The sequence below is a fragment of the Elaeis guineensis genome, chromosome 6, assembly GCF_000442705.2.
Source record: "Elaeis guineensis isolate ETL-2024a chromosome 6, EG11, whole genome shotgun sequence".
Lineage (NCBI taxonomy): Eukaryota > Viridiplantae > Streptophyta > Magnoliopsida > Arecales > Arecaceae > Elaeis > Elaeis guineensis.
Window position 1 is genome coordinate 3,383,235 of NC_025998.2, and position 25,822 is coordinate 3,409,056.

The window sequence follows — 25,822 nt, forward strand, 5'->3', positions numbered from 1 at the left end:
ATTCCTTGCTAGTGAATTTAAAAATAGAATTCATTTTCTCATTCTCTCTCTTAGCCAATGGATTTCAATAGACCCTTGGTGGGACATTCAAGCGGACCGTGGTATCAAATGGGAACTTAATAAGAGCCTTTACAAATAGCTGCTTCGTAGGCCGTCAGGCATGCATGCCTCAAATAAAATCATGGCAAATGAGTCGAGTTGGTTGCGGTTTAGAGTCATTACTTGAACTCCAATGACCAGCAGGCTCCATGTTAGGCTTCAGGCCATGGAAATGAGATTCTTTCACACGTGCACTGGAAGTCTCAGAGATTTCAATCTTAAGAATTTAAATACTCCAGAACGACCTAGGATCTGCAAGGTTTATATTCAAGCTCTATCAAATTCAAATGGGTTATATAGGGCAATTAATATAACGTCAAAGCCAGGATACATGGATGTAAGGTGTACTGGTCATACAATCGTGCCCGTATGGTTTAGAAACACAACATACTGGAATCCAGGTTCTCGGTCATCATCAAATTTTTGAGATCGGTTTTACCAAAAAAAAAAAAATTTGAGATCGGTAAAGAATAATGTACTTTATTCTTAATCACCTTTACATTTTCACAATAGTGAATATGTGAATTGGATTGTTGCATACACTGACAGCAACAGATCTCTCAATGATTTTTTTTTCCACCAAATCTACCACACATTTATGTCTATGTTACAACAGTCTTAGCCACTTATTGCAGCATCTTCCATTCCGTTAAGCTGAAACGAAGACTTTCAGCAACGTGGAGTGACACAGGATTTCACCTGTGCGCGCTGAATACCCGGTGGAGTATTTTACATGCTTAGCATATATGCCTGCTCCTCTGAGGCTGAATGCTCCACTTGATAATCCCATTTGATGACTATAAGATCTTCTGAACCTTGAATCACGTGCAGCCTTGGTCGATCATAGCCTGAGCAAGATTAAGGAACGCACAGATGTTTCCCCCATGAACCAAAACTCTGCAACAAAACTAGAAGCTCAGTGGGGACCTGGACAAGCAGGAACTGCAACACAAACCATCAACAATTTGCAGAGCAACCATAAGCCAGAAATAACCAGCAAAAATACCAAAGAATTAAAACACAATTAACATTATAGTTGCTCTAATTTTGCATGATGAAGATCATGATTTCACAATTATATGGACGAGACATGTTAACAACCACATATAGGAAAATATGCAGCTTCCATACAATTATTACGATACAAATTTGGCTTTTAACTATTTCTAGGCATCCATTCAAAAAACACTATTTCTAGCCATCAAAAGCAAGGTTATGCTTAGTGTGAATTTATAGAATATGGTCTACTAGCGAACAAGACCCATCAAAACAACGGCCATAATTACTCCCACAGGCCAAAATTTATGGCACTATGGATTTTTTTTTCGGGAGCGATTCATCCTTCCCGAACGCAGCATACAACTCTCTATTGTACTGCGCTCTTCAAGTATGCCTGTTCCCCCTTCTCCCTTATCATGGCAAATCTTTGTCAAATAACTCCGATGGGAAGAAAAAAGAAGGTATTAAGAGATGCTCCTGACCCAACCCTAGAAACTCTAAGATCTTTTTTTAAACCTGTTCTCATTTTGAATCAAGAGATAGATAAATAGACACATCCCATTGCACTGATTGGAGGGGCACTCATAGTGACCCCAGTGACAGATTCACCAATCAAGTATCCAGAAAATGAAGCAGGCAGAAATGTACATAGAAAAGTCAGTACAAGTCATGAACCATCCACATCTCCGAGACTGCTCATAAGACTTACTCTGGGTTGTCTTTTGGAAGTTCATTATCATTTGCAGCTTTAAGTGATCTCTCATATGTCTGCTTCATTGTATCCTGTAATCAGTGACAAAGGAAGAGTCAGAAGGTATGAGATTACCAAGACAACAATCAAAAGATCATTCCGGCAGTTATCATACTAGTTTATTGTCTATTCATGATGATCTGCAAAGATCACTCATTGAACTGATGAATGCTTATAAGCTGAGAGATCTGAGAAATGTTGGGATTTGAAGTTCAAAAAAAAACTATTCCAGCATGGGATGTGACTGAACGAATAAGATATTCATCCTGATTACATAGCAGGGTTCGACATACACATAATTTCCACAGAATAATAAATCGACAGAAACATGAAATGACTGGATAATGTTAACAAGTGACTATAATTCAATCAGCGGCTTCCGGGCAATATTACCTCTAAAGAAGGGTTATATTTTAATAAATATTTATTAGGAACCCAAACAAGCAGCACACAGCCTGGGGGCAGTGGAATTGACTAAACTTTTTCAACCAAAAGAGTTTGTGAGTTGTGAGATCATACGAGGCTAAGTAGAAAGAAGAATAAGATAGCACGATCACCGGTGATGTTTTAGTAGCAACACAGAGAAATGATTATGTAAGCCAGCTTTACATTTGCATATAAAGTTATGTTTATAATTTCTTATCTCAGTACAATTTGAACTCTTCACGATCAATCTCTCAAAAAGAAATACAACTCTAATATACACACACACACACACACATGTAATACCCTGTTCTAATAAACCAGCCCACCCGATTTTGGCCCATCAAGTCCATAGAGGGGAAAAAAAAAAATTGAACGAAGACTCCCGTTGGGAGTCTTCTTTTTCTTCCCCTTGTCCAATTAGATCAAGGACTCCTAAGGCAAATAGGAACCCTAGGAAGAGCCCTATAAAACCCTTCCTCCTCCATGGCCGGCCACGACGAGCACCGATTTCTCCCTCTTCTTTCTCTCAGATTTTTTCGTTGAAGCCGCCGACGCCCTCTTTGTGTTTGCCTCAAATCCTCGCCGGAGTCGGAGGTAAGCCCCGACCCTCCTTCCTCTCTTCCTTCCCCTCATTCCCACGGCATCGTGCACCCTTGCCGGCCGTCGGGTTCGTCAGAAATCCCATAAAAACAAAAACTCTGTTTTTGTCCCTGTTTGACCGAACTTTGTTCTCTATTTTCTGGCCACCGGCGCCGTCGTTTACAGCATCTCACCCCTAGATTTGGACTCCCCACCTCTCTACCTATCTTCCTCGAAGGTCATGACCATCGGTGATCAGCCAATGACCGAAGAAAATCAAAGGGAAAGGGGGTGGTCCCCTATTTTTCCGATATTTTTCTATTTTCTTTTGGCCTGCCGTCGGCCCTCCCTTCGTCGCCATTGACCAGATGCCGCCACCTGCTGTCGGACCTCCGACCGTGCCGCCGCACCTCGTCGGAGCATGAGCCACCAAGCCCCCCCTCGTGCCCCTCCTTTGTTCGGCCAGAAAAAGAAAGAAGAAAAGAAAAGAAAGAAGAAAAGAAGGGAAGAAAAAGAAAAAGAAAAAAAGGAAAAAAAAAGAGTCTCCTCTCTCTCTCCCCCTCTCTAAAATTTCTCTTTCTCTCTCTAAAATTTCTCTCTCCTCCTTTCTCTCTATAAGAAAGACTTATAGATCTTGTATCGGACCATCTTTTCCTCTTTTAGAAATCCATCTTGACCTCAACAAGATGATCTCGAATCGATTTAGTGCCCGAATGATCTATCGGACTGATCACCCAATCAACCATTTTCTTTTATTATTTAATTTTATTGAATATATAAAATAAAAATTGATCATAATTTAATATTTTAAATAGGATTATCTGATTCATTTAAGGAAGACTAAAGATCTAGGGCGGTCGAGGTAAGTGGATCTTACACTCCTTATTTATTTTTAAATAATCATATTTTTCATGCAAAGAATTGTTATTGATGAATCATATTTTTCATAAAATAAAGATCAGCATATGTGATGTGAAAAAGCATGTTTTATTATGAGCATTGATTTCATGAATGTGTTTTATGAAAATAGCATAATTATGAGGCATGAATTTTATTATTTTTTCACCTATGTATATTTATGTTTTAAGAAAAAAAGATGTAAAGATTTCAAAGGCTCCCAGATAGCTATGAACGAATCCCTATAGGAATATCAACATCCGGAACTAGCATCCATAAGAACACAGGCCCTGCCAGCGAGAATAAAGTTGACATATGAAACATGAACTTGTCGATTAAGAACACTGGCCCTGTCACGGATATAAAATGACCACAGCATGAATATCTGCGAGCAAGATTTAGAAACATGATATGGACACATGACAAGAATAATTTACGAAATATGTTTATGAAATGTTCATGATTTATGTATGCATAATTGATTTATGACTTGTTTTATTATATGTTCTATGAAATGCTTTATTTTGTATTATCTATTATTTTCTAAATATTGCATTATCATGAAAAACTTATGCTTGATCTGATAAGGAAGTGCAAGTTCTACTTACTGAGCTAGTGTAGCTCATATTCTTTTTATTTTCTTTTTCTTTTACAAAGGAATAAAGTTAGAACTGACGGAGGATTCCGGCTTGGGGATCTACATAGCAAGTTTGAAAATTTTGTAGCTGAAGTTTAGTTATTTGATGATCACGAACTTATAGTAAATAATTATAAATTTTGAACATGGATTTGGTATTTGATTTTGGATTTAGATGCTCTGAACCAGTTTTAGTTTAATTAAAAATTTGAATTGAATCTTTTTATTTCTGTTATTTATAATACATTTGTTATTATAATTAAGAAAATGAATGTGGCTTCGTGTTATCGAGGGCTGCATCCCTTGATAGCATGGCCATGTTATGTCCTAGATTTGGGACGTGACGGTACATGTATATATGTATATGTGTATGTATGTATGTGTGTGTGTGTGTGTGTGTGTGTGTGTGTGTGTGTGTGTATATATATGTATGTATGTATGTATGTATATAATCCAACCAGAATCCCTACATAAACTCTAACATATTCCTTAATAAATTATCCATTTAGAAGGAATCTGATAACTGCTCTCATATTAGGGCATGATAAGCTCTTAATTACTTAGCATTATTACACATGGTTCAATCTACCAGCCTATACTTGCACTATGCTCCGGCTTCACCAGCATGAACATATTGCATTTTGAAGATCTTGTATAGATACTGTATTAACTCAGTACTGGTTTGCATCAATTTGTGCTGTGGCTTATTGATCAGTGTGTTATACAAGTATTGATACCTAATAGCACACAATATGATTGAGAGACCCCAGGGCATCCTGATGCATGAGGTCCACACCACTACTGGATCCAGAGAGGGTTGGATGCACTCAGCTTTACACCCACCTGCAGAGAGGCTGTTTGCATGTTTCAAAACCATGACATCCAGATCATAATGGAGCAGCCTTACGGTGCATCAAGGACTGCCCTCATTATGAACAGATAACAGCCATTTTGCAATATTGTGCTTTTGAAAGATATGCTCTCCTTGAAAATGTGACTTTAGTGTTAATATGTGGTTTGTAGTATAAAATGGCATGGCACATGTATCTGTAAGCAGTGCTTATCAAGAACGTTCATGAGGATTCCTTTTGTCAATGTTCAACTTACAGTTCAAAACTCGAGTCATCTTAAAGGACCCATTTGTCACTCTGTCCTTTTCAGTCAATACACACCACCAAGTATGAAAACAGTGTGACAAGGTATACATGCTATTATGACTGCTCACCAATAAGCCAATATTCACCTACTAGTGTTAGGCTGTTTGATTGTCAGCATCCATTTAATAAGAAAAGGATCATCCAAGAGAATTTATTGGCTAAACATTATGGGTGGCCCACTTAAGTACTAAAGTCGAGGTACAGAAAGTAAAGCTCGGGTAGACCAAATAAGACCGGGGTACTTCGAATGACCAGCTATCAGCTGGATGTTCAGAAACAAAGTTACTGAAATTCTTTCATTATCGGTCTTTGGAGACCATTAGATGTCCTGTTTCAGATGGCTGCATTCTGGCATGCATGCGCAAATGGCATAAGAATTTGCTTAGTGACCATTAGCAAAGAGCGCTATGGCGATAATCACGCATTGATGGTGAAAAGGCATTTGCTTCTCTGGACAACACGGGATATGCAAAAAGTGAGATGCTCATATGAAGGGGAAAAACCATCACTGTAAGATGTAGGTTGGAGGTCACTGTTTGTTAGCCCACAGACTTCCAGGAAGCATAGTTTGGTGACACAGAGAAAATAGCAACCTACCAGATTCTTAGATAAAAACTATAACCATCTCTTTGGAAGAGAAATGATGCAGTTATATGAGAAGGGTAGAAGCCACCTGTAATTTAGTCTCAAAATCCTCAGCTGACCACTGCATTAAATTGTATTCATGATTAAGTTCAAGTTCTCCAACAGCAACCTGCTAGAGAATAAAAAAGTGCGAAAATATAAGATTATATATAACACTATGTGATCTGCAAGTAAAACCACTAGTTTAATACAAAAAAGCAAATCATTAAATTAATTATGCCCTTCATCTTGATAGAAAACCTACATTTTACCATATATTAAAGGTCCACATCAGGCAACAACATAATATATGCTAAAAGCAATGCAAAGTTTTTCCGTGGCTCCTGATCATTCATGAAGTATACATTAAGCTTAATGCTGTCAAACGAGCAAGCTGTTTGTCAGCACCAAGAAGCTCAGATTTGGCTCAAAATTCAGCTTGATATTGGTTCACTCAACTAATAAACTAGTCAAGCTTGAGCCATGATTTTAGGTGTGTCAGTGGGCCAGGCCAGCCAACCTGGAAAAAACAGGGCCATGGGGTTCAAGTCTTAGGGCTGTGATCCACGCTTGGGCCTGAAAAATGAGATCTGAATCAATTCCAGGCCAGAACCAAGCCTAGAGTTCTAAAGAAATTCGGGCCCCAGTGTCTTATGTTCAACACACCACCTGCCCCTTCTGAAGACACACTACTCTAAGTTCGCACTCCATGTGTGGTAGACTCTAAACATTAGGAGTACGCCCAACATCCTACCAACATCTAAGAGAAACCCAAACTGTAGAATCCCAATCCTCTCCACTCTCCCTATCCTTCTTCCCCTCAACCTCTTTCCTACTGTTCATTCCCATGGATCTGGAGAGCGCCTTGGCAGTGGCACATGCAGCAGCCCTCTTTCCTCCTCTTGGAGGTACTCGAGGTTTTGAGACACAAGGCTTTGGGATCTCTTCTTGTAGATTTAGTAGCCCTAGCCTCATCCATGGATTCTCTGTGATTCTAACAGCACCTCAACATCGATTTGTAAGCATATATCTACTCCTTAACTCTCTCTTTGGTTTTTCTTTTCTTTCCTTTATATATGAAGATATCTACATATCCATGCGGTGTGGGGAGCATGTAATGTCATATTATCATGTGGAAGTAGACTCATTTTTTCTCCTTCTTTCTTTTTAATCATCTAGCTTTGATTAAGTCATGCCCTTAACTTTTAAAAGAGCAATTCTTAATTCATATTCTTGTTAGCTTTGTTTGACTAGCAGCTTGTGAATTTGCTTCTTAGTTATTATCCCTTTTTTTTTAATGCTTAGGTATGTCAAATGAAATGAACTTGTTGATCAAAATATGGAAGAAGAGGAAGAGGATGATGCTATTGATAATTTTGTTTGTAGAACAAGTAAACAGGAAAGTATAAAGCTCAGAATGATTTTCAAAAAACCTATGTTACTGGAGAGCTTCATAGTGCTAAATGCAAACACCATATTAATGAGTATTTTGCAAAAAGCAATGGAGGGACAAATCATTTGCAGAGACATCTTGATTTATGTCCTGAGCATGTAGAGGTCACCAAAAAGCAGTGTATACCGTCATTTGTCAAACAACATCCAATGTGGGGGCTACATTAAAAATTTGAAACTTCGATCAAGAAGTTTCTTGGATCTTGCAAGGATGATTATTTTACATAAATATATTTTTCAATTATACATAGAACACAATGGGTTTTGAAGGTTTGTTGCAAGTCTTAATCCACAATCTAAGATGGTGTCATGTAATTCATAAAAAGATGATTAAATGAAGTTTGTTAGGGATGATAAAGCAAGCCTTACAGGAACATTTATGTGGACTTCAATCAAACAATGGGATATTTATCACTTATGGTTCATTTCATTGATAAAAATTGGAAACTTCAAAAGAGAATCATAAAATTTGGCAAGGTAGAATCTCCTCACACAGCAATTGCCTTAACCAATGTGATTTTAAAGGCAATGAGAGATTGGAATCTTGGATTCTTGATGGCAAGGTTTTAGGTATAACCTTGGATGATACTTCAGTAAATGATTCACTTGCTTTGTTCCTTAAGGAAAAATTTTCTGAGAGGAATTAGCTTTCAGCCAAGGGAAAGTTATTCCATATTCATTGTGCAGCTCATGCACTTAATCTCATTGTTCAAGATGGGCTACAAGAAATCGAAGATATAATTATTAATGTGTGAGAGATTGTAAAGTACATAAAGGGCTCATGAAAGTGCCTTGTGAGAAATGTCCTTGCTTACATGTGCCAGCATGTTGGAACTCAATGTATCATACGTTGGAAAGTGCTGAGTCTATGACTTTCAGAAAAGCACTCTCTTCTTTGGCTTCATTGGACCCTACCTATAAATGTGCACCCTCTCTTGATGATTGCAGAGTGGCTGAAACTATTTACATTTTACAAGCTTTTAAAGATCTTTTATCATGCCACTAAAAGTGAACCATGGATTCAATTGTCCAACCTCATACTTTCATGACATATGGGAAGTAAGGAACCTTTACAAATTGAAGCATCAAATGAAAATCATTCAATTAGTCTTATGGTGATGGAAATGCAAAGAAAATTTAACAAATATTGGAAGGCTTCATAATTGTATCTAGTAATTACAATTATTTTTAGATCCTAAATTCAAGATAACTTCTGTAGAATTTCCTTTCAAGCAAGCATTTGGTAGTCAAGCAACAAAATATATTGGAGTTCATAAAGTTCACCAGGCTTTTCAATGACTATGCTAGTACAAGTTTGCTCAACATATCGTGACTTCTACTTTGAGTAGAGATGATGACAGTGAGAATCTAAATGATGACCTTGATTTATTATCAGATTTGGATCAACATGCAAGTAGGCAATTGAGTAATCAACATCTGAAAGAACCTGATAGATACTTGGAAGGGTGTACGGTGTACCTTTCCTCAAAAAGATGATTCGACATTATTAATTAGTCGATGATAAACACACCAAAGTGTCCAACACTTCCATGCATGGCACATCATTTGCAAGACACCCACTTCAACTGTTGCATCTAAATCAGCATTTGGTACTGGAGGTTGAGTGATTAGTCAATTTAAAGTTCAATGAGTAGTGAAAAAGTTGAAGCCTCATTTGTGGTCTAGATTGGATTAGAGTTGAAGACTTGAAGGTATGTTACTCTGTATTGGTACTTTCATTTATAAGTTCTGTTAGTATGTTTACATTGATTAATGATTTCTTCTTGTGTCGCATCTTCTAGAACTGCAATGGGATCTATCAATGACTTCGAAGACAGCTCTGCTGATCTTCAAATATGATCTTCATACATGACACAATATGGTAAGCTTTATTCCATGTCATCTAGTTTAAGACCTTGATATAACCATACTTGCACTCTCTTCTATTGTTAATTTTTTTTTAGCATACAAATGAACAGTTGGGACTCTGTCCGCTTGAAAACCACTCGTAATACTACAGCTACTTGGATCAACGCTCTAGCATGCTTTTTGATTGATTAATTTTATTTTTTGATTGTGCCCTGAAGATTTGTATCATCTTAAATTTGTTGATTCTGGAAAAGTGTGAACTTCATGCTAATTAGATACAATAATTGTTGTAATCTGGCTTAGGAACACAAAGATCCAGTTTTAGTTGTTGGTATGGTTTTGAACATGAATTTCAAGGTTAATATCAAGAATTTAGTATGCAATTTAGTCATGTTGTGGTCAGCTTGCTCTGCTTCTAAAGATCACATATCGACATTTAATTTTTGTCCATCCCCTTTAGACATTATTGTTGAATGTCTTTAAATATCAGACAATCACAGATTATATTGGTTTCTGTTAGATATCCATAAGCTGGACCGAAAAACTATGGATTCAGGTCAGGTCGGGCCTCACAGATTGATCCTGGCCAAAATTGAGCCAACTTCGGAATATTTCCTTTCGAGTTGGACTCAGGCCTAAGGAATATTTCTAAGTTTTATCCATTAGATGGATACGTCGCATATGGGACTAAGAGAGCTAAGACAATGCAAAAGATGCCATCCAACTCCCAATGCCTCAAATTTCAACTGATGCCTCCTCTTGGTTTTGCCTTCATTCTTTCCTCTCCCCTCCGTTCCCTTACCAATGCGCTTACTTTGCTGCACCAGTTTACCCTAATATCGTAAGTTGTTGGCCAATGTACTGAGGCTCTTGATTGCTTCATTTAATTGCTCACCAGTCACCGCTATCTCGAACGATAACACCACAACAGCAGTTCTTGGTGTTCACCCTCACCCCTCATCGTCTCTCCTGTCCTCAAGGTTGATCCAAATCCCAAAGTTTGACAGCATTTCACTGCTAGGTCGTTTTGATCCCTATGGGCTGCTGCTCCTTTCCTGAACCCTTTTCCCATATCCAAGTCTGGCCACCACTGCTGCCGGTCATCTCAACCATATGCTCTCTCCTGTGCCCCTAAATTTAACTCTGTCTAAGCATGCGCAATTTCAGGCCCAAACAAGCGGAGCTTGAGCTAGCTCGACTTCAAACAGTCAAGGTTGAGCTGGGCTCTTTCTCCAGCTCATAGAGAGCTCAAGCAGAGCATGCCAATTGTCAAGCCAAGCTCAAGTTGGCCTTAGTTCGCCCAAGTTTGGTTCATTAGCACCCTTAGTCAGGCATAGGATAAGTTGATAAGAAGTTTGCAAATTGGAAAAGCTAAAGGGGGGTGGGGGGGGGCGTTGATCAGATTATGTTGATCAAAAGTGAAAAGGTCATGGTTTACATAGGACAGTGCAAGCAAAACCATTAAATATTCCAAAAATTTTGTTGGATAAGGACGTTGTTAGGGTAATAAATATGGGAGATCTACAATTGTTAGGTTGCAAACAAGTGAAGCCAAGCCGGGCTAAGTAGCAGGTTACTTTAATCTGGCATATTTTATGAAGGAGCTGTTTAAGCTCAGCTTCAGCTCAAAAGGAGCTTAAGGGACACTGTTCAGGCAAGAAAATGTGCTATTTCCTGGAAACTGTATAAGACGAGGAGCATCAAAATGCAAAAGATCATTATATCATTCTCGTTGATGATGAAAGTCTATAGGCAGCTATAAAGAGAACCAAGTGCCTAGTACATTACCCCACCAGCACTTGCTGCCTTTGCTGGAGCAACCAGAACTTTGGCCTTTCTCAGAACATCAATTGCTTGAGGGGTACAGGGCATATTTGAACCTGCTCATGAAGAAGGAGGATTTAATCCAAAGCAAGATAAAGAGCAAGAATGCTACAAAGATCTAGTCAGTACCTCACACTGAAAAGTCATACCTTCGATCACTATGCGGCAACCGGAATTAACTAAAGCAATGGCATCAGATTGGTCTATTTCATTTTGTGAAGCACAGGGGAATGCAATATCACACTGTTCGTTCCAAGGCTTTGCATCCTCAACATACTTAGCCCGTGCATATGATTTCAAATAGTCTCTGTTACATGACAAAGAAAAAATGTCACATTTTCTGCAAAAACCAACACGGCAGGAAAATGTGAAATACATATAAAAGTAACATGTTCGCACCTCAAACTTCTTTGTTGAGCCTTGATGTCCCTAAGCAGTGAAAATTTTACATAATCAAATCCATCTTCATCTAATAGATAGCCCTTGGAATCTGTGGAAGCATGAATTAAAACATTATGTAAACATTTAATGGTACGAAATCTCCACAAAAATTCCAAGTTTTTCACAAATTAGTATTTAAGAAAAAAGTACTTGGAAGCACTATTTTCAACCACACTCCAAGGACAACTAGGCAAAATTTTGCAAAGCATATTTCTTTTACCACTTCTGATGGTGAAATAGGATATATGCCTCAACTTCATTCTAGAAAGAGATTTTATCCTAAGACACTATCTAGTCACCAGCTGACATTGGAATTATAGTTATCAGGCTTTTGTGTTAAGCTAGTAGAGATACTTCTGCAGAACTTATAAGCTGACATGTGAGTTTCTTCCATTCGTTTCTGAAAATCATGAAGACAGAAAGCACAAGAAACCGAACAAGCATCTGCACCATTTATAAATTTTGGAGTCTCAGATAAGCTAAGAACACAAAATTGACTTAAGCAGGATGCCAAATACCGAGCAACCTGCAATAAACAATCGGACAGACTTTGGCTTCTACATGGCATATGCTGCCTACAACTGACCCCCATCTCGGCCATGTCTTAAAAGTAAAATAGAAAACATAAAAGACAAGGAACCAAGTTTAGCAAATAACCAAGGACAGTAAGAATGGTGAAGTCCAGTATGTCATATTGGTTTATATTGCAAAAAGTTCTGAAATTCCATGAATAACACTTGCTCATCTAAGCAATGCTAACAAGTTGCTTGCAGGTACCTGATATAGTGATTGGGATGGCACCACATGATAGAAGCTTCTCCAGTACATGCATTGCTATTTTCCCAGCACCACTAACTACACATCTGTGGACAAGAAGATTATAGTGACTACTATATTCCATATCTAGGGCACATAATTGTGCACATAAATACCATCATTTGATGAGTCATCAAAGGAGACAATTCCATGCTTAAAGGAAAATCATGCAGTCATAACCACATCAAAGATGAAACCTGATAAAAGTGCTGCTGCTAATAAAAAACACCTTTAGATCATGGAGAAGAGGTCTGAATGACCTGATTACCAAGAAATGACTTCATTATCTTAAATATTCATATTCATACTATGCTTAGAACAATCAACTAATGAAGTCATTGAAACATGACAGCCTGAGTTAATGGAAAGACACATAATCAGCTCTCCTCAACTGGACTCCAAAATACACATAGATTTATTTCATTTATTTGAGGCATAAAATACTGCAGAAGACCATCTATCATTTGCTTGCATCTTTTATGTCAATAACATATAATTTTTAGGGCATTAGTACACAACTCACCCTGGAATCTGATCCAAATCACATCCTCCAGGTTCAACCTCATTATCAGTGGGTCAGCTTCCTTTACACCAAAAAAAAAAAAAAAAGGGGATCTTAGAGATGGACCCAGCCTAAACATGAGCCATGCAAAACATGTTTGAGTCCACTCCAGTAACTAAAAAATTTGATTCAACGATGTCTCACCAATTACTAATCCACAGTTGCAGGCCCAATATTTCATGAGGGCATTATCTTTCATTCCAGAGCATAAAACAGTAGTAAACAGTGCCACAGATAAAGGCATCTGATCATCTTTGGCAATCAGCCAAAATATATAATATATCCACGACTTCTTTTCTCAATAACAAGGTCATGTTTATCAGAATTTAGTGTTTCAATATAGTCATCCATCATCATGAGAAGCCATACTCAAACTAAAAAGGTGTCAAAAATTTAATATTTCTCCCATCAGAAGGTTGGTTAGTTCAATACACCAAGACTTGGCTCTTTCCCCTCTTGTTGGCAAGCTCCCCCTATCAGCCAGCTGGACCTACAAGTCTGGTCTGAAATGCATGGATGCTTGCACAAAACTTACAATGAGCAACTCTACAAAGGAATGCTTTTTGATTTTCAGAAAGTCATCACCTTTAGCTGCGAAGATTATCATCATTTGCATGAAGGCATTGATGGATGCAACCAATCAGTGGCTATGACATCAGTATAATATGAATAATGCATTTCTTCACTTCGAAAAGTATATGCTAACTCCTCTTGCTCATATATTGGTCACAAACACCTGCAGGAGAAGCTCAAACAAAGTTGTTTTGCCAGCTCTAGCTGATATGGTCATGGTCTATCTCCATGACTCTGACTTGATGTACCATGCATAAGACTCCTCTAAAATTAAGCTCTAGTAAAAGCTCTACACGGCTAGGAAGAACAGATACTTTAAATCATAGGCCATGTCCATATCAGTTATGTATTGAATATCGATATTTGTCAAAAATTCTGGGACATGTGCCCCATACTTAACATAAATATCCTACTTTTTATTTTTCTAAAAAAAGCTCTGGTACTTCCTGGATATGCTCAAGATACTTCAAGGATACCTCCAAGAATGAGAGGAAGGTTTTTTCCTGTTTCTTAATGAGTGTTAATCTTTTAACAACAAAAGGTTAATTTTTGAGTTTGAGATGTTGATATTAAAGTATGAAGCATGGATTATAGTCTATGAATCTGAATGACAACCGATGATGAGTTTGCGGAAGTTGATGCTAATACATAAAGTATGGACAGTAGTTTTGATGGCATTCCATGCTTTATTTATGCTTTTTTACATATATATGTAAATTTATCCATATGTTTGTTGTCATATATTAGCCACATCATACCCCATTTTTTAACGATTTGTCGTATGAGTGTATCATTATCGTGTTGTATCCACATCCTGTATCCATGTCCATGCTTCCTAGCTCTATAGTAAAGGACAAGTCGCTGATGGTAGAATCACTACCATCAACTTGCTAATCATTTAATTCATCCTTGTCCCCAATCAAATACTCTCTTGCATGTATGTTCAAAGTTTCTTGCCATAGCCAATTCTTGTTCTGTGATTGGTTAAGCTTCAACTTTTTACCAAATGGAGCTCAGTATCAACATACCAACCCATGTTTTTCAACTACCTATGCACCTCATAGCAAATACCAAAATCCAGCCTCTCAATGTACACAGCAGGTTAAGATTGGTTTTTGATATTTGTCACGACAAATGTATGAAGTGCCTATCTCATCCATTTTACAACATTTCGACTTCTTTACAAAGTCACAAACCATGCCCTGTTCCTCCAGCAAACTTGTCAAACTATCTATAAAATGCAACATCTGGAGGTACGGTGTCAGGTAGCATATATTGTTCCCCATGAAACTTGTGCATACTATGCAAATGGCAAGCTTACCACTATGTAACCAAAGAATCATATATCATATGTACATATTCTGCAATTGCCCACAGTGGGCATGACATGACCAATTGCATCTTAATTCATCTTTCACTTTAGTTAAAGAAATAGTATAATAGGAGTATGAATGTCTGTATCAGTCTAGAAACCCTCATGAAGCTTCATCGAGCTGAGTGGTAGATTATAGAGTCAGCCAAAAAAAAGTTCTAATTACTTTAGGCCTCCCTCCAATTACACTATAACCAAACTAAAATTATTGACAATTAACTTGAATGAGACTTCGAAAGATTCTTAAAGTATGACAAGGGGAAAAAACTAAAGCAAAACCTTCTAAAGAATGTGAGACTACTTCACTATTACAAGAACTTCTCCCTCAATTAAAACAACTACGTCTCTATTCCATGTTTTTTTGCTAGTTACCAGAAAATGTGAAAAATGAACTAAATAATCACAGTTCAAGGTTTAGGCCAATGTACCAGAATTGGATTCTGATAACTATCAATTTGAACAAAATCCCAAAATTAAGAGAAATGCTAAATGGCTCATAACCACTTCAATCCTGATTACTGTAGGACCACCCAAATCCAATCATCAACAAATTTGATATTACAAATAATCTTACCCAAAAATGATTTTAAAAAAGCTAAATGACAATAAACAAACTCAACATAGGATTTCAAAAGATTCTAATCAAAAGGTTTTCTTCCACTAGTAAAGCAACTATGACTCTTAAAGATCTTCTTATGTTCACCTCTTTTAATAGAGATTTTTAGAGCATCCATAGGTTGTTTGGAATTGCTAGCATTTTCAATTAGATCCCTAAAAAATGAATATACACAATGTCTACCATACCAACATGTACCAACTATACCTTATCATACATGTAAAGTACCGATACAGCACTAATGTTCAGTTTGGTTTGAGTCAAACCAATCCATAACAGTCCAAACCAAGCGAAACCATCCCATACCACCCGAAATTCACATGCGTACCATACCGACTTGTGCCACTTGGTTCAAGCATCACCATGATAAAAAGTGAGAAAAAGAGAGGCCAGAAGCTATCTCAGTACAGGATGCATACCATACCATACTGAACTAGTAATATACTAATACAATACCTAGTACCGAGATTATGGACCTTGAATATACCTATTAAATAAACAAACCACATGGTTGTATACAAGATTCACAATCTCTACACCAGGTCCGTATCAATATATGTTAATACAATGTTAGTAAGCCCAATATGATGGTTGGTTTGGCATATCAAGGCTCGGTATGCGGCCCATAATAAGTCCCAATTTTAGTGTTAGTCATGGAATATCATACCGCCCGTAACGTACCCTACCGGTCTCGTAATGATACGCTATTTCGGAGCGTACCAACACCTACCATACCATACCAAACTACATACCAACATTATAGTAAGATTTTACCAGTACGGGATCTGACATCGAGATGGCGAACCTTAGTGTTAGTATAAAAAAGTATAGTATGCTCGATATAGGACAGTATGCACCGGTACCATGAACCTTGGTTGTATATATAGGAGCATAAGTCAGATGTAAATTATTATTTATATCACAAAGTCAAAATTATGAACCACCAACGAGAAATTGAGGAATAAAATAAAAGAAACAAATCCCAGAGCCAATTCAACTTATGCTAAAAAGACTAATATTGAGGCTAATGTTTCACTTTAATCACAAGCAGTAAAGTCCTGAAAATGACAGAAAGTGTGCAAGGTCTTCATCAATTTAAACACATGATATGTATTACAAAATGAATATGGAGAGTGCAGAGAGAAGAAAGTGTGTAAAGTATTTGTTGCTAATCCTGAATGGGACAAAAATCTCGATTTGGACCTTGTCCTCCCCTCTAATGAAGTTAATACACCAAAATTTTGCTTGAAAAAAGAATTACTAAAGAACGAGAATAAAAAGCTTTGATGGCCACCTTTTTGTGTATAATATATAATTAACCAAAGCAACTTGTCAACGCAGCAATGGGTGATAACACCAAGTAAGGGCGACTGTGAACATGAAACACAGTCGCAAGTAAGGATCTAAAATTTAGTAAGAGAGTGAAGTATATGAAATTATTGACTGATTATGAATTATGATCCTGCACTTCATGTAACGCCTTCGATAGATAAGTCAATGCAATTCTAAAGTTATATGTGTTATTTCTGCAAAAATGTTTGACAAATTTAAAAACCTTAATCCTTTGAGTTCCTTGTTCATGTCTGCAAGAATAAGGCGTGCAAAGAAAACCTGCAGAAAAATTAGGATGTTTTGAGACTGCTAGCAATATAAAACATACAATATATACCACAATTATCCGGAGAGAATTTAGGAACAAGCAAAAGCAATAAACATATCTATTAAAAAGAGTGGCCCAGTGCACAAGACTCCCATCATTGCAGAGTCTGAGGAGGGTCATAAGTACTTAGCCTCACCCCCGTGTGAGATGCTATGGCTGTTTCCATGTTTAAAACCCATGACATGTAGGTTGCAGTAGGGCAACCTTACCATTGAGCCAAGGCTCAATCTATAAACATTTCTATTATATAAAAATAATAAAGTTCAAAAATTTGAAGTTAATTGGAAAAAATAACGTACCAGTCCATATCCAGTAGCTTCAGTTCGAAGACTAGAACCTGACCAGAAGATCTTTGGTCCTGTAAAACTTCCCTGCATAAGCATAACAATAAAATCTAAAGACAAGAGAGTCAAAGCCCAAAAGAACTTTGGTTTAAAGACCACGCAAACACAGACTCAGTTAACTGGGCATGGGAGAGAAAAGGTTTTGCAAGAAGAATGAAAAGGTAACACAAGCCCAAGTTTACAAAGCTCACCCATTCTGAGATAGCTCCTGATCTCAAAGTACATCTATTCAGGGGTTTAAAATTAACATGAATTATGAAATTCTAAGGCATTAAAAGAATGGTGCATAAATCAAAGTCTGCAATCTTTGTATCAGGTATCGTATTGGTACGTGACTGATTGGGAATGGTACAGTATGGCACGCACTCCATGTTGAGATAGCTCCTGATCTCCTTTTTCTCACCTTTTATCATGGAACAACCACCTGAAATCAGGCAACATGGACCAATGCACTATGGTACACACCCCGATTTCGGACAGCATGGAGCAATTCAACCAGTATGGACTGGTTCAACTCATATACAAAACCAAACCTCAGTATCGTACCAGTCCCTAACCGATATAGCACAGTATGGTCGGTACAAGTTTGTACAGGTCGATATGTTAGACCCTTGGCATAAACCAATTGGTCTCAATGCACCTTCCATTTACAACTGAAGATTCTTTAATACCTGAAAGTGACCAACAATGCGTCTATATTGCCCAAAGAGGTAACCCATTTCCCTTGGACCAACACCCATATCTTCTGCAGGAAGATCCTACAAGGAACATAACAAGTAAACATAAAATTGTACATGTAGGTGACCATTTAATAGGTTGAGCATATAATTGTTGTAGACTGCAGGATCAAATGAAACAAATAAAACATGTTCAAGGCATTTCCATTACCTGATCAGGCCCCAAATATCGATATAGCTCGTTTATAAAGCTTTGACAAAAACGCATTATCTGCCATCATGGCATACACTTGAAAAATCATCCTACAGTATAAAGATAGACACTTGTTACAAAAGGAAAGAAATCCAGACAAAATGGTCAATACCTCACTCTCACTTTTTCCTTTTGCATCAAAATCACTCCCTCCTGCAGCTCCTCCAAGTTTATATGGTGATAGAGCATTCTTCATAGTCTGCAGAGCAGTAAAAGGTCAGTAAGAATTAGATGTCTCCAGCATGTCAATGTGTAATAAACCAGCAATCTCATTTTTTCAAGTCATACTTTACCTTAACAGCCGACATTTATGACAATAGCAAAAGCAACCACATAACCCTATAGATATTCTTAGAGGAAACAACAATGGAAGTACGAAGACATGCAAAACCTCCTAAAGTAACTGCACTGAATCTAGGCTCACTCTGTCCAATAACTGTTTTGTTATACTTCAAGGGAGAAGGCATTAGTGATATTTGTTGATAACTTTCTCAATAATACACAGTGAAGATGTGGGGACATGCTTATTTAAACTTTCACCAGGCAGCAAATGGTACAGCTAAAGACTAGAGTTTTATGGATCCTTGTGCTAATGTATTGGTCTTTCAAACTAACTTCCTTTTTTGTGAGGGGACGGCAAGGTCAATTGCAAAGAGGATACCTATCCACATATCAGGATTAAAAGACAATGGCACACAAGAATGTAAAAAAAAAAATCTGAAAGGTGAGAAAAGGAGAGAAAATAAGCTGTCTTTACCTTGGGAAGAACCTCATTGATCTCCTTCCAGATTTCCCACCTTGGGGGTGAATCAGTTGCAGACATGACTACGCCCAAGTCTTCAATAGACTCGATTAGGCTAGTAAATCCGAAGGGCAGGCATACTTGGCGCAGTTTTACTAAGGGTGGCAATTTTCAACACGACACGAAATTTTCGTGTTAGTATTGGGCTTATACAGGTTCATGTCGAAATCGTGTCGACCCGTTTATGACATGAAAAATTTCGTGTCATGTCACGTGTTAACTAGTGAACCAGTTTATGACACGTTTAACCCATATATGAAAAAATATGTAATTTTATAATTTTTTACAAAGTTAATGGTTACTTTTGTCTTTTTATTAGAAATCCTAAAACAAAACAAACATATGAGCCCCCACACACAGCCACCAAACTCAACTCTCTCTCTCTCTCTCACGCGCGCGCGCGTTTTATTGTGTATTTATATGATATTTGTGTGAGTTGTAATTTGCTTGGTTGTTGTCTATATATGTGTAGAATATGTTGTTTAAATAAGTTAGAATAAATTTATTCATTAAAAATATATATTTTATGTAAAACAGGTTATTCGTGTTAAACGTATCGTGTAAACGTGTTAACCTGACACGATACATTTAATAATCATGTTAAATAGGTAACATATTTAATAAATAAATTTGTGTACATGCTGGAGAATCCTGACAAGTTTATTAATCGTGTCGTGTTCGTGTTCTCCATAATTGTGTACGTGTCGAAATCCTGTCGACATGATTACGACATGCGAACACGAATTGCCACCCCTAAGTTTTACCACATTATATACTACTCACATTTATTACACTTAAAACTAACGCACCAAAAGATCCTAGCCTACTGATGGATTGAGATTAGTCTAAGTTATGTACATAATTAAACATTTTTACACTAACATAAAATGTCCCAATGTAGGCCAGACATGATGGATACTGAGCTGAGCGAGCTTAAGCACAATAAATAATTGTTTAATGCTCTCAATTTTATATTCACATTTTTGCTTTTGCAGTTCCAACATGTTTCAACATAGACTACCATAGGAAAATAAATGTCAATTTTAGTATGCGTGGAATAAAAAAAAATCAAACAAATTAATACGAAATCCTAATCAAGCGAAGATGTAGCACAATACTCAATTACATGCAAAAAGCAGCTGACGATCCCTTTGTATTGTCCAAAGCCTTAACCAAGTCACATCCTAATCAAGCTGCCATAACCTCAGATCAATCATCAATGCACCCCTAATTGTTGAACTAATGAAGGAATCAACTAAAGAAACAGATATTTTTCCACCAACTCTGATCTACCTAATGTATCTGCTAATTTATTGGTGAAGGAAAGCATTAGCAGCAATGCTATTGTACAGACTACAGAGTATCAACAACAACTACTATGCATTTAAGGTAGAACAATTTTTGAGCTTTAAAATGGTACCTGCTCAAAACCTAAAAACTTGGCAATGCTTAAGTTCATGGATGGATGAAAACGAAGGCCACCCCTGCATGGGCCCAGCACCTGGCTGAATTGCACGCGAAAGCCACGGTTCACATGCATCTCTCCCCTGTCATCAACCCATGGCACTCTGAAGACTATTGCTCGCTCAGGTTCTAACAAGCGCTCCAAGATGTGAATGTACCTGAAAAAGTAACAGGAATACTTTTGTTCAGATATTATAAAACCTTCTAAATGCAAACAGTAAATTTCATGTTAAATGGTCATCTTATTCTTGAATAAATTGTACTGATGACCTTTATTTGACGAAGAAACTTACTGAGAGTTCTTCTCCAGCACAGGATCTAAAGAATGAACCACATCTTGTACATACTGTATAAACTCAACTTCATGAGGATCCCTTCTCAAAATGGATTCAAGAATCGACCCAGCACTCTTTGACATTAATGCTGAATGTTTCCATGCCACAGTGAAAAACAGCAAGCTAATATTTAGTATGACATGAGGACAAAAGTAAATTGCTTCAGTTTCGTTAATAAACTAACATCTAAGTTTGATGTTGAGTAAACTTATTTGAAAATATATGCTACATTAACTCCTTGATTACTTAGAGGACAGATTATCTTTTATCTGTTGCATTACAACAAGGATGATCTAAGATGTTTAGAAGATAAGAAACCTGGAATCTCCTTTCAATACAGCTGGTAGACCATTAACATAGAAAAAAGAAACTGGATATGATTCAATAACTTAATAGATATTAGAATTCAAAGCAGGTATTGTATGTGATCTTCCAAGATGAAGAGATTATCATAGCAACGGAGAATGGGGGAAGCAAACATCCAGACATAAGCGAAGGTGTGCAAAGAAGTTACAATTATTTACAAGGACTGGCCATATATTTGAACAAAGGACTCCAAAGTTTTCACATTGCTAATAAAATGAAAAAGTGGTGAGCCATTCCACAGTATGTGTCAGCTTGCAGTTCAGTTGCCAACATGATGAATAATAAAATTAAAGAATCGTTAGTTGGAAGATAGAGAACAGTGTAAGAGTGAAAAGGGGGAAAAATAGAAGGGACCTTCTTGTTGAAACATTGAGTAAGGTGTCAGTCTGGTCAGAAGAATACACTTTTTTCCAGTAGCAGAGGATACAATACCATGCCAATATCTGTGTTGACTAATTTCTAACATATATCTATCAGAATTATGTCAATACGAATCAACTATTGATCTTGCAAAGATTAAAACAAGTAAATTTAGAAGTCCATATTAAGTTGGAGCACAGTTTTTACGGTACAGAGAGGAAGGAGATTTATCCATCAAAACATAGGCAGTTAGGAACATATGCTTGTGCGATGATGGGAAGTAGTCATGGTATTTAGGAACTAAAGAAGACTCAATAGAAAAGAGTGGTTAAAATGGATGCTGGAGTTTAATATGTAAGCCTAAATAAAAGTAGATGAGAAGGCAAGAGATGCTCCATGTGATGTTGAAGACCAAGGAAGCTACTAAAGTTAGATTCTGAGAAGACATTATTAGACAGAGAAGCTTGTCCTTATGTTACTTGTGTTTTATGATATAGCTTTTGATCCCAGTGCAGGAGTTTGGTGTAAGTATCTAGTGAGGAGCATCCTTTGATCATCAGGTCAGGAAGGGCAAGAACACAACTATGGCATAGGACCTTGATGAGGACTTTGGATAATATAGAAATCAAGAAAGTGAGCAGTTTCCTTTGATCTAAGATAGGTGAAATTGGAAAGCTTGGTGAAGAGATAGGAAAATATTCTTCTTCTTCTTCTTCTTCTTCTTCTTCTTCTTTTTGTTTACCAGGTTATGCCTGGCTTACTAAAGGAGATGAAACTTAACTTTTATGAGCGTTCAATCATTTGTTTATATGTTATCTCTTGTCAGAACTAAACCTAATTCCTAAGGCTATGACAACCTAGTTAAAGGAGCAGTAAATTGGTTAGGAAAATTTCTACCAAGTAACCCAGCCATTGCCCCTCACCTCATTCCATTACGCATAGAGCATTTAATGTCCTGAGCTTCAAACTTCAAAGAGTTATTAAGTGAAAAATAAGCCAGCTGTTTAGTAATTGAATCGGGGCATTAACCAAGTAAATTGTTTGTTTATCAGCTAGGTGAATATAAGGCTGTCATTTAGTAAGCAAATTTTCTATTCAAAGTATCAGCCAATATAGATTCAATCTGTCTATAACTATAATTTACAGAGGCCCTGAAGCATCAAGAATAAGTATGGAGATGAAAGCATAAACAGAAACGACATACATACATACATATATGCATATATATAGATATAAATAAACACACACTAACCTTTTACATAGACAGGTCTCTCGACAGCAGGCAGACCCTTGTCCTTGGATGCCATTTGAAGCCGAAGAGCTTCCTTGTGGAGCAAGCTATTATTATGTTCTTCCAATGCACTCATCTGCATATTTCTACTTCCCTCATTTCCATATGGATTCCTCCTGTGCTTCCTCCCATACTCTCTACAAACAGAACAAAATATCCTATTCATGCCATCGACAGAATCAACATAAGCCCACTTATAGGTATCCGCCCACTCCTCCCTCCACTTTTTCACCACCTTCTTCTTTCTCTTTGGCTGTGGCAGCTTCACAAGCTCCTGCTGCCCTTCATCAGGTGCCTGAGAGGCCAAAAGAAGCTGCTTGTGGTCTTCTTGCTCTCCGGGAGCAGCAGATTCTTGTGTGTGTACACCAACAAGAGTGGTGCTGGAAAATGAAGGGTCATCATCACCAGGCCCTATCTCTAAATCAATTTCCTCCCCCATCCCCCTCACCACCAGATGATGGCGCTGGGCCTGGCGAAGGAGATTGATCTCATCCATTGTGGAGTTCATCTCTACACCCCTCCCCGATGCCAACATTCAGTCTAACAATGGCCCTCCCTTTGCTAAATTCCTTGCAACCAAATAATTTACAGCTTCGATAGCATCATTACTAGATAAGTTGGCACAAGTATTCAAGAACGAATCAATCTTTATCAAGCGCTCAAATATTCAAGAATGCAAGATGACATCCACTTCTTTTCCCTCCTTGCAACCATACAATGATGGATTTATTGCTTCTGTTTTCAAAGGCAAATTTTTTATATTCTTAGAAAAGTGAAAGATGAAAAAAAAAAATGGAGATCAACTTGCCATACAAAACTTCAGCAAACCAAACAAGAACGATCCTTGAGAGAAGTTCCTATTTTCGATCCCCAGACGAAGTACAACCCCGTCTTTCTCAGTTCAAAATAAATAATATATCAGAACTACCGCTCTATGAAGCCAAGAACCAACCATAAACCCTCATTCGATCGTTCGCTTCCCCCGAAACCAGAAAACCTTCTCGATTTGAGGCTAAGCTTTGTTACTGGTGATCCAATTAATGATTTCGACCATCGACGAAACAAAAGCCAGGAATAATTCAACAAACCCTAGAAGAACCAAGAATCAAAGGATCAGCAGCAAGAAATTGGCAGATAATGCAAGAATCTGAGAACGACTCGGGGTCGAAATCGTGGGAAACAGAGGAGAGCGTACCTTCTTTGGAATTCAAATACGAGAGAAAGGAGAAGGGAACTCAGACCTGGGGTTTTTATCGATGACGCCAATAGACTACTGAACACCGCCCCGCGATACCACCCTCGGATGGGCTTGCCTCTTCCCATCGCGATCGGATGCCGGTCGTGACCAACACGCATTTAATGCCCTCGGATATATCTCCATCCTATACTGACCGCTTAAAACATATATGCGATGTTTAAAATCAGCCGTTCGTTTCTCTTATGATAGAATCGTGGGGCGTTGATATGACTTTCGTACGGGATTTTCATGTCTTGTACTGATAAATAGTTTTGTTGCGGAGCAAGTGAGGTGGTGAAATTACAGAGACGAAGGCTGGGGGACTTCAATAAGTGACCGCTTTTGAGGCATGCCCGCTGACATCGTAGAGGTAGGGTGCAGGGGTTCTGCGGTGGGCTCCTGAATTGGGTCACGCTACATTACTGTTGCGGGATGGTAGAGCCCGTGGGCCGTCGGAAAGACACGTGGCGATCCCGTAGTCTGAAGTTAAAAACGCTGTATCAGAAAAAAAAAGTACTTGGATTGATCATGATTGCGATGGTTCACTTGCAGCTTTTAATGTAATTATGTATCGACAAACTTAGCATATATGGTATATTTAGAAGGGAGACTATTGGACGAGTGATTATGATCGTAAACTATAATTTTGATTAAATTAATAATTAAGATTTATATTTTAATTTATAATTTTTTGATAATTATTATTTATTTTTAAGTATCCATTTAGATTGATTTGAATAGAAAAGATGAAAAATCGTAGAGTAAAAACAACTTCATCACTTAAATCAAACTGAAGTTCTAAGTATTTCAGTATCGTCGTCATCATACATGTCATGAGTGCTTAAACTGGCATGAATGATGTTTGGGAAACACAAAATGCATGTAAGAAAGCATGCATAAGAAAGTTTAAACGCCAGTGATTTTGTTGGAAAGATGGTTTAAAGTGGCTGCAGGTTGGCATATATGAAACAAAATTTTTGATGGTGTTGATTTTATATTATGATTTTATTCGATGAGATTTTTTGAAATATTCAATAATAAAATAAAAAATTTAAGAAACAAATTTCAATCCTTGCTTCAAAGATGGTCATAGCTAATTTTAACGATACTTCAAAAAAATAATTTGAATAACTTTATCTCGAGATGATATATACTTATGGTGCTATGATATGAGTTTTGGGCTTGTCTATATGGACAAAGCATGAAAGAGATCCTTCTCATGTACCTTTTATTTTCCACTTCGTTATCGATCTTATGTATAATTCATAGAGCTACAATGATAATATAGGTTCGATGAAATGACATAGGTCCATGTAATATTTGACTGGCTTAGAAACTT

General features: G+C 37.4%; 1 protein-coding gene across 9 annotated transcripts; it reads right to left on the reverse strand.

Annotated features, from left to right (window-relative positions):
* Positions 1-552: 552 nt before the first annotated feature.
* LOC105047622 (uncharacterized) lies at positions 553-24,636 on the reverse strand. Of its 9 annotated transcripts, none has more exons than XM_010926625.4 (17): positions 24,488-24,636; positions 24,199-24,335; positions 23,208-23,981; positions 21,188-21,317; positions 20,851-21,052; positions 18,741-18,827; positions 18,587-18,646; positions 18,370-18,456; positions 17,654-17,725; positions 17,250-17,305; positions 12,533-12,618; positions 11,714-11,804; positions 11,464-11,621; positions 11,279-11,370; positions 6,219-6,302; positions 1,808-1,881; positions 553-996 (listed from the first exon to the last, which is right to left on the reverse strand). In XM_010926625.4, exons 3-17 carry the CDS (start codon positions 23,779-23,781, stop codon positions 921-923), a joined length of 1,929 nt encoding a protein of 642 aa, XP_010924927.1. In that variant the 5' UTR covers positions 23,782-23,981; positions 24,199-24,335; positions 24,488-24,636; the 3' UTR covers positions 553-920. The 9 variants fall into 9 exon arrangements, with proteins under 9 accessions (XP_010924927.1, XP_019706897.1, XP_010924925.1 ...); XM_019851338.3 differs by having other exon boundaries at positions 23,208-23,815; positions 24,442-24,596; XM_010926623.4 differs by having other exon boundaries at positions 24,442-24,596.
* Positions 24,637-25,822: the final 1,186 nt, after the last annotated feature.

What these genes read in the sequence shown, in the direction of transcription:
- LOC105047622 (XM_010926625.4), bottom strand. Translation starts at nt 23,781, where the DNA reads ATGTTGGCATCGGGGAGGGGTGTAGAGATGAACTCCACAATGGATGAG. An exon ending in GAGACCTGTCTATGTAAAAG is followed by an intron (nt 21,318 to 23,207) that starts GTTAGTGTGTGT and finishes GGAAACATTCAG; the next exon opens with CATTAATGTCAAAGAGTGCT. An exon ending in CATCCCAATCACTATATCAG is followed by an intron (nt 11,805 to 12,532) that starts GTACCTGCAAGC and finishes ATGCTTCCACAG; the next exon opens with ATTCCAAGGGCTATCTATTA.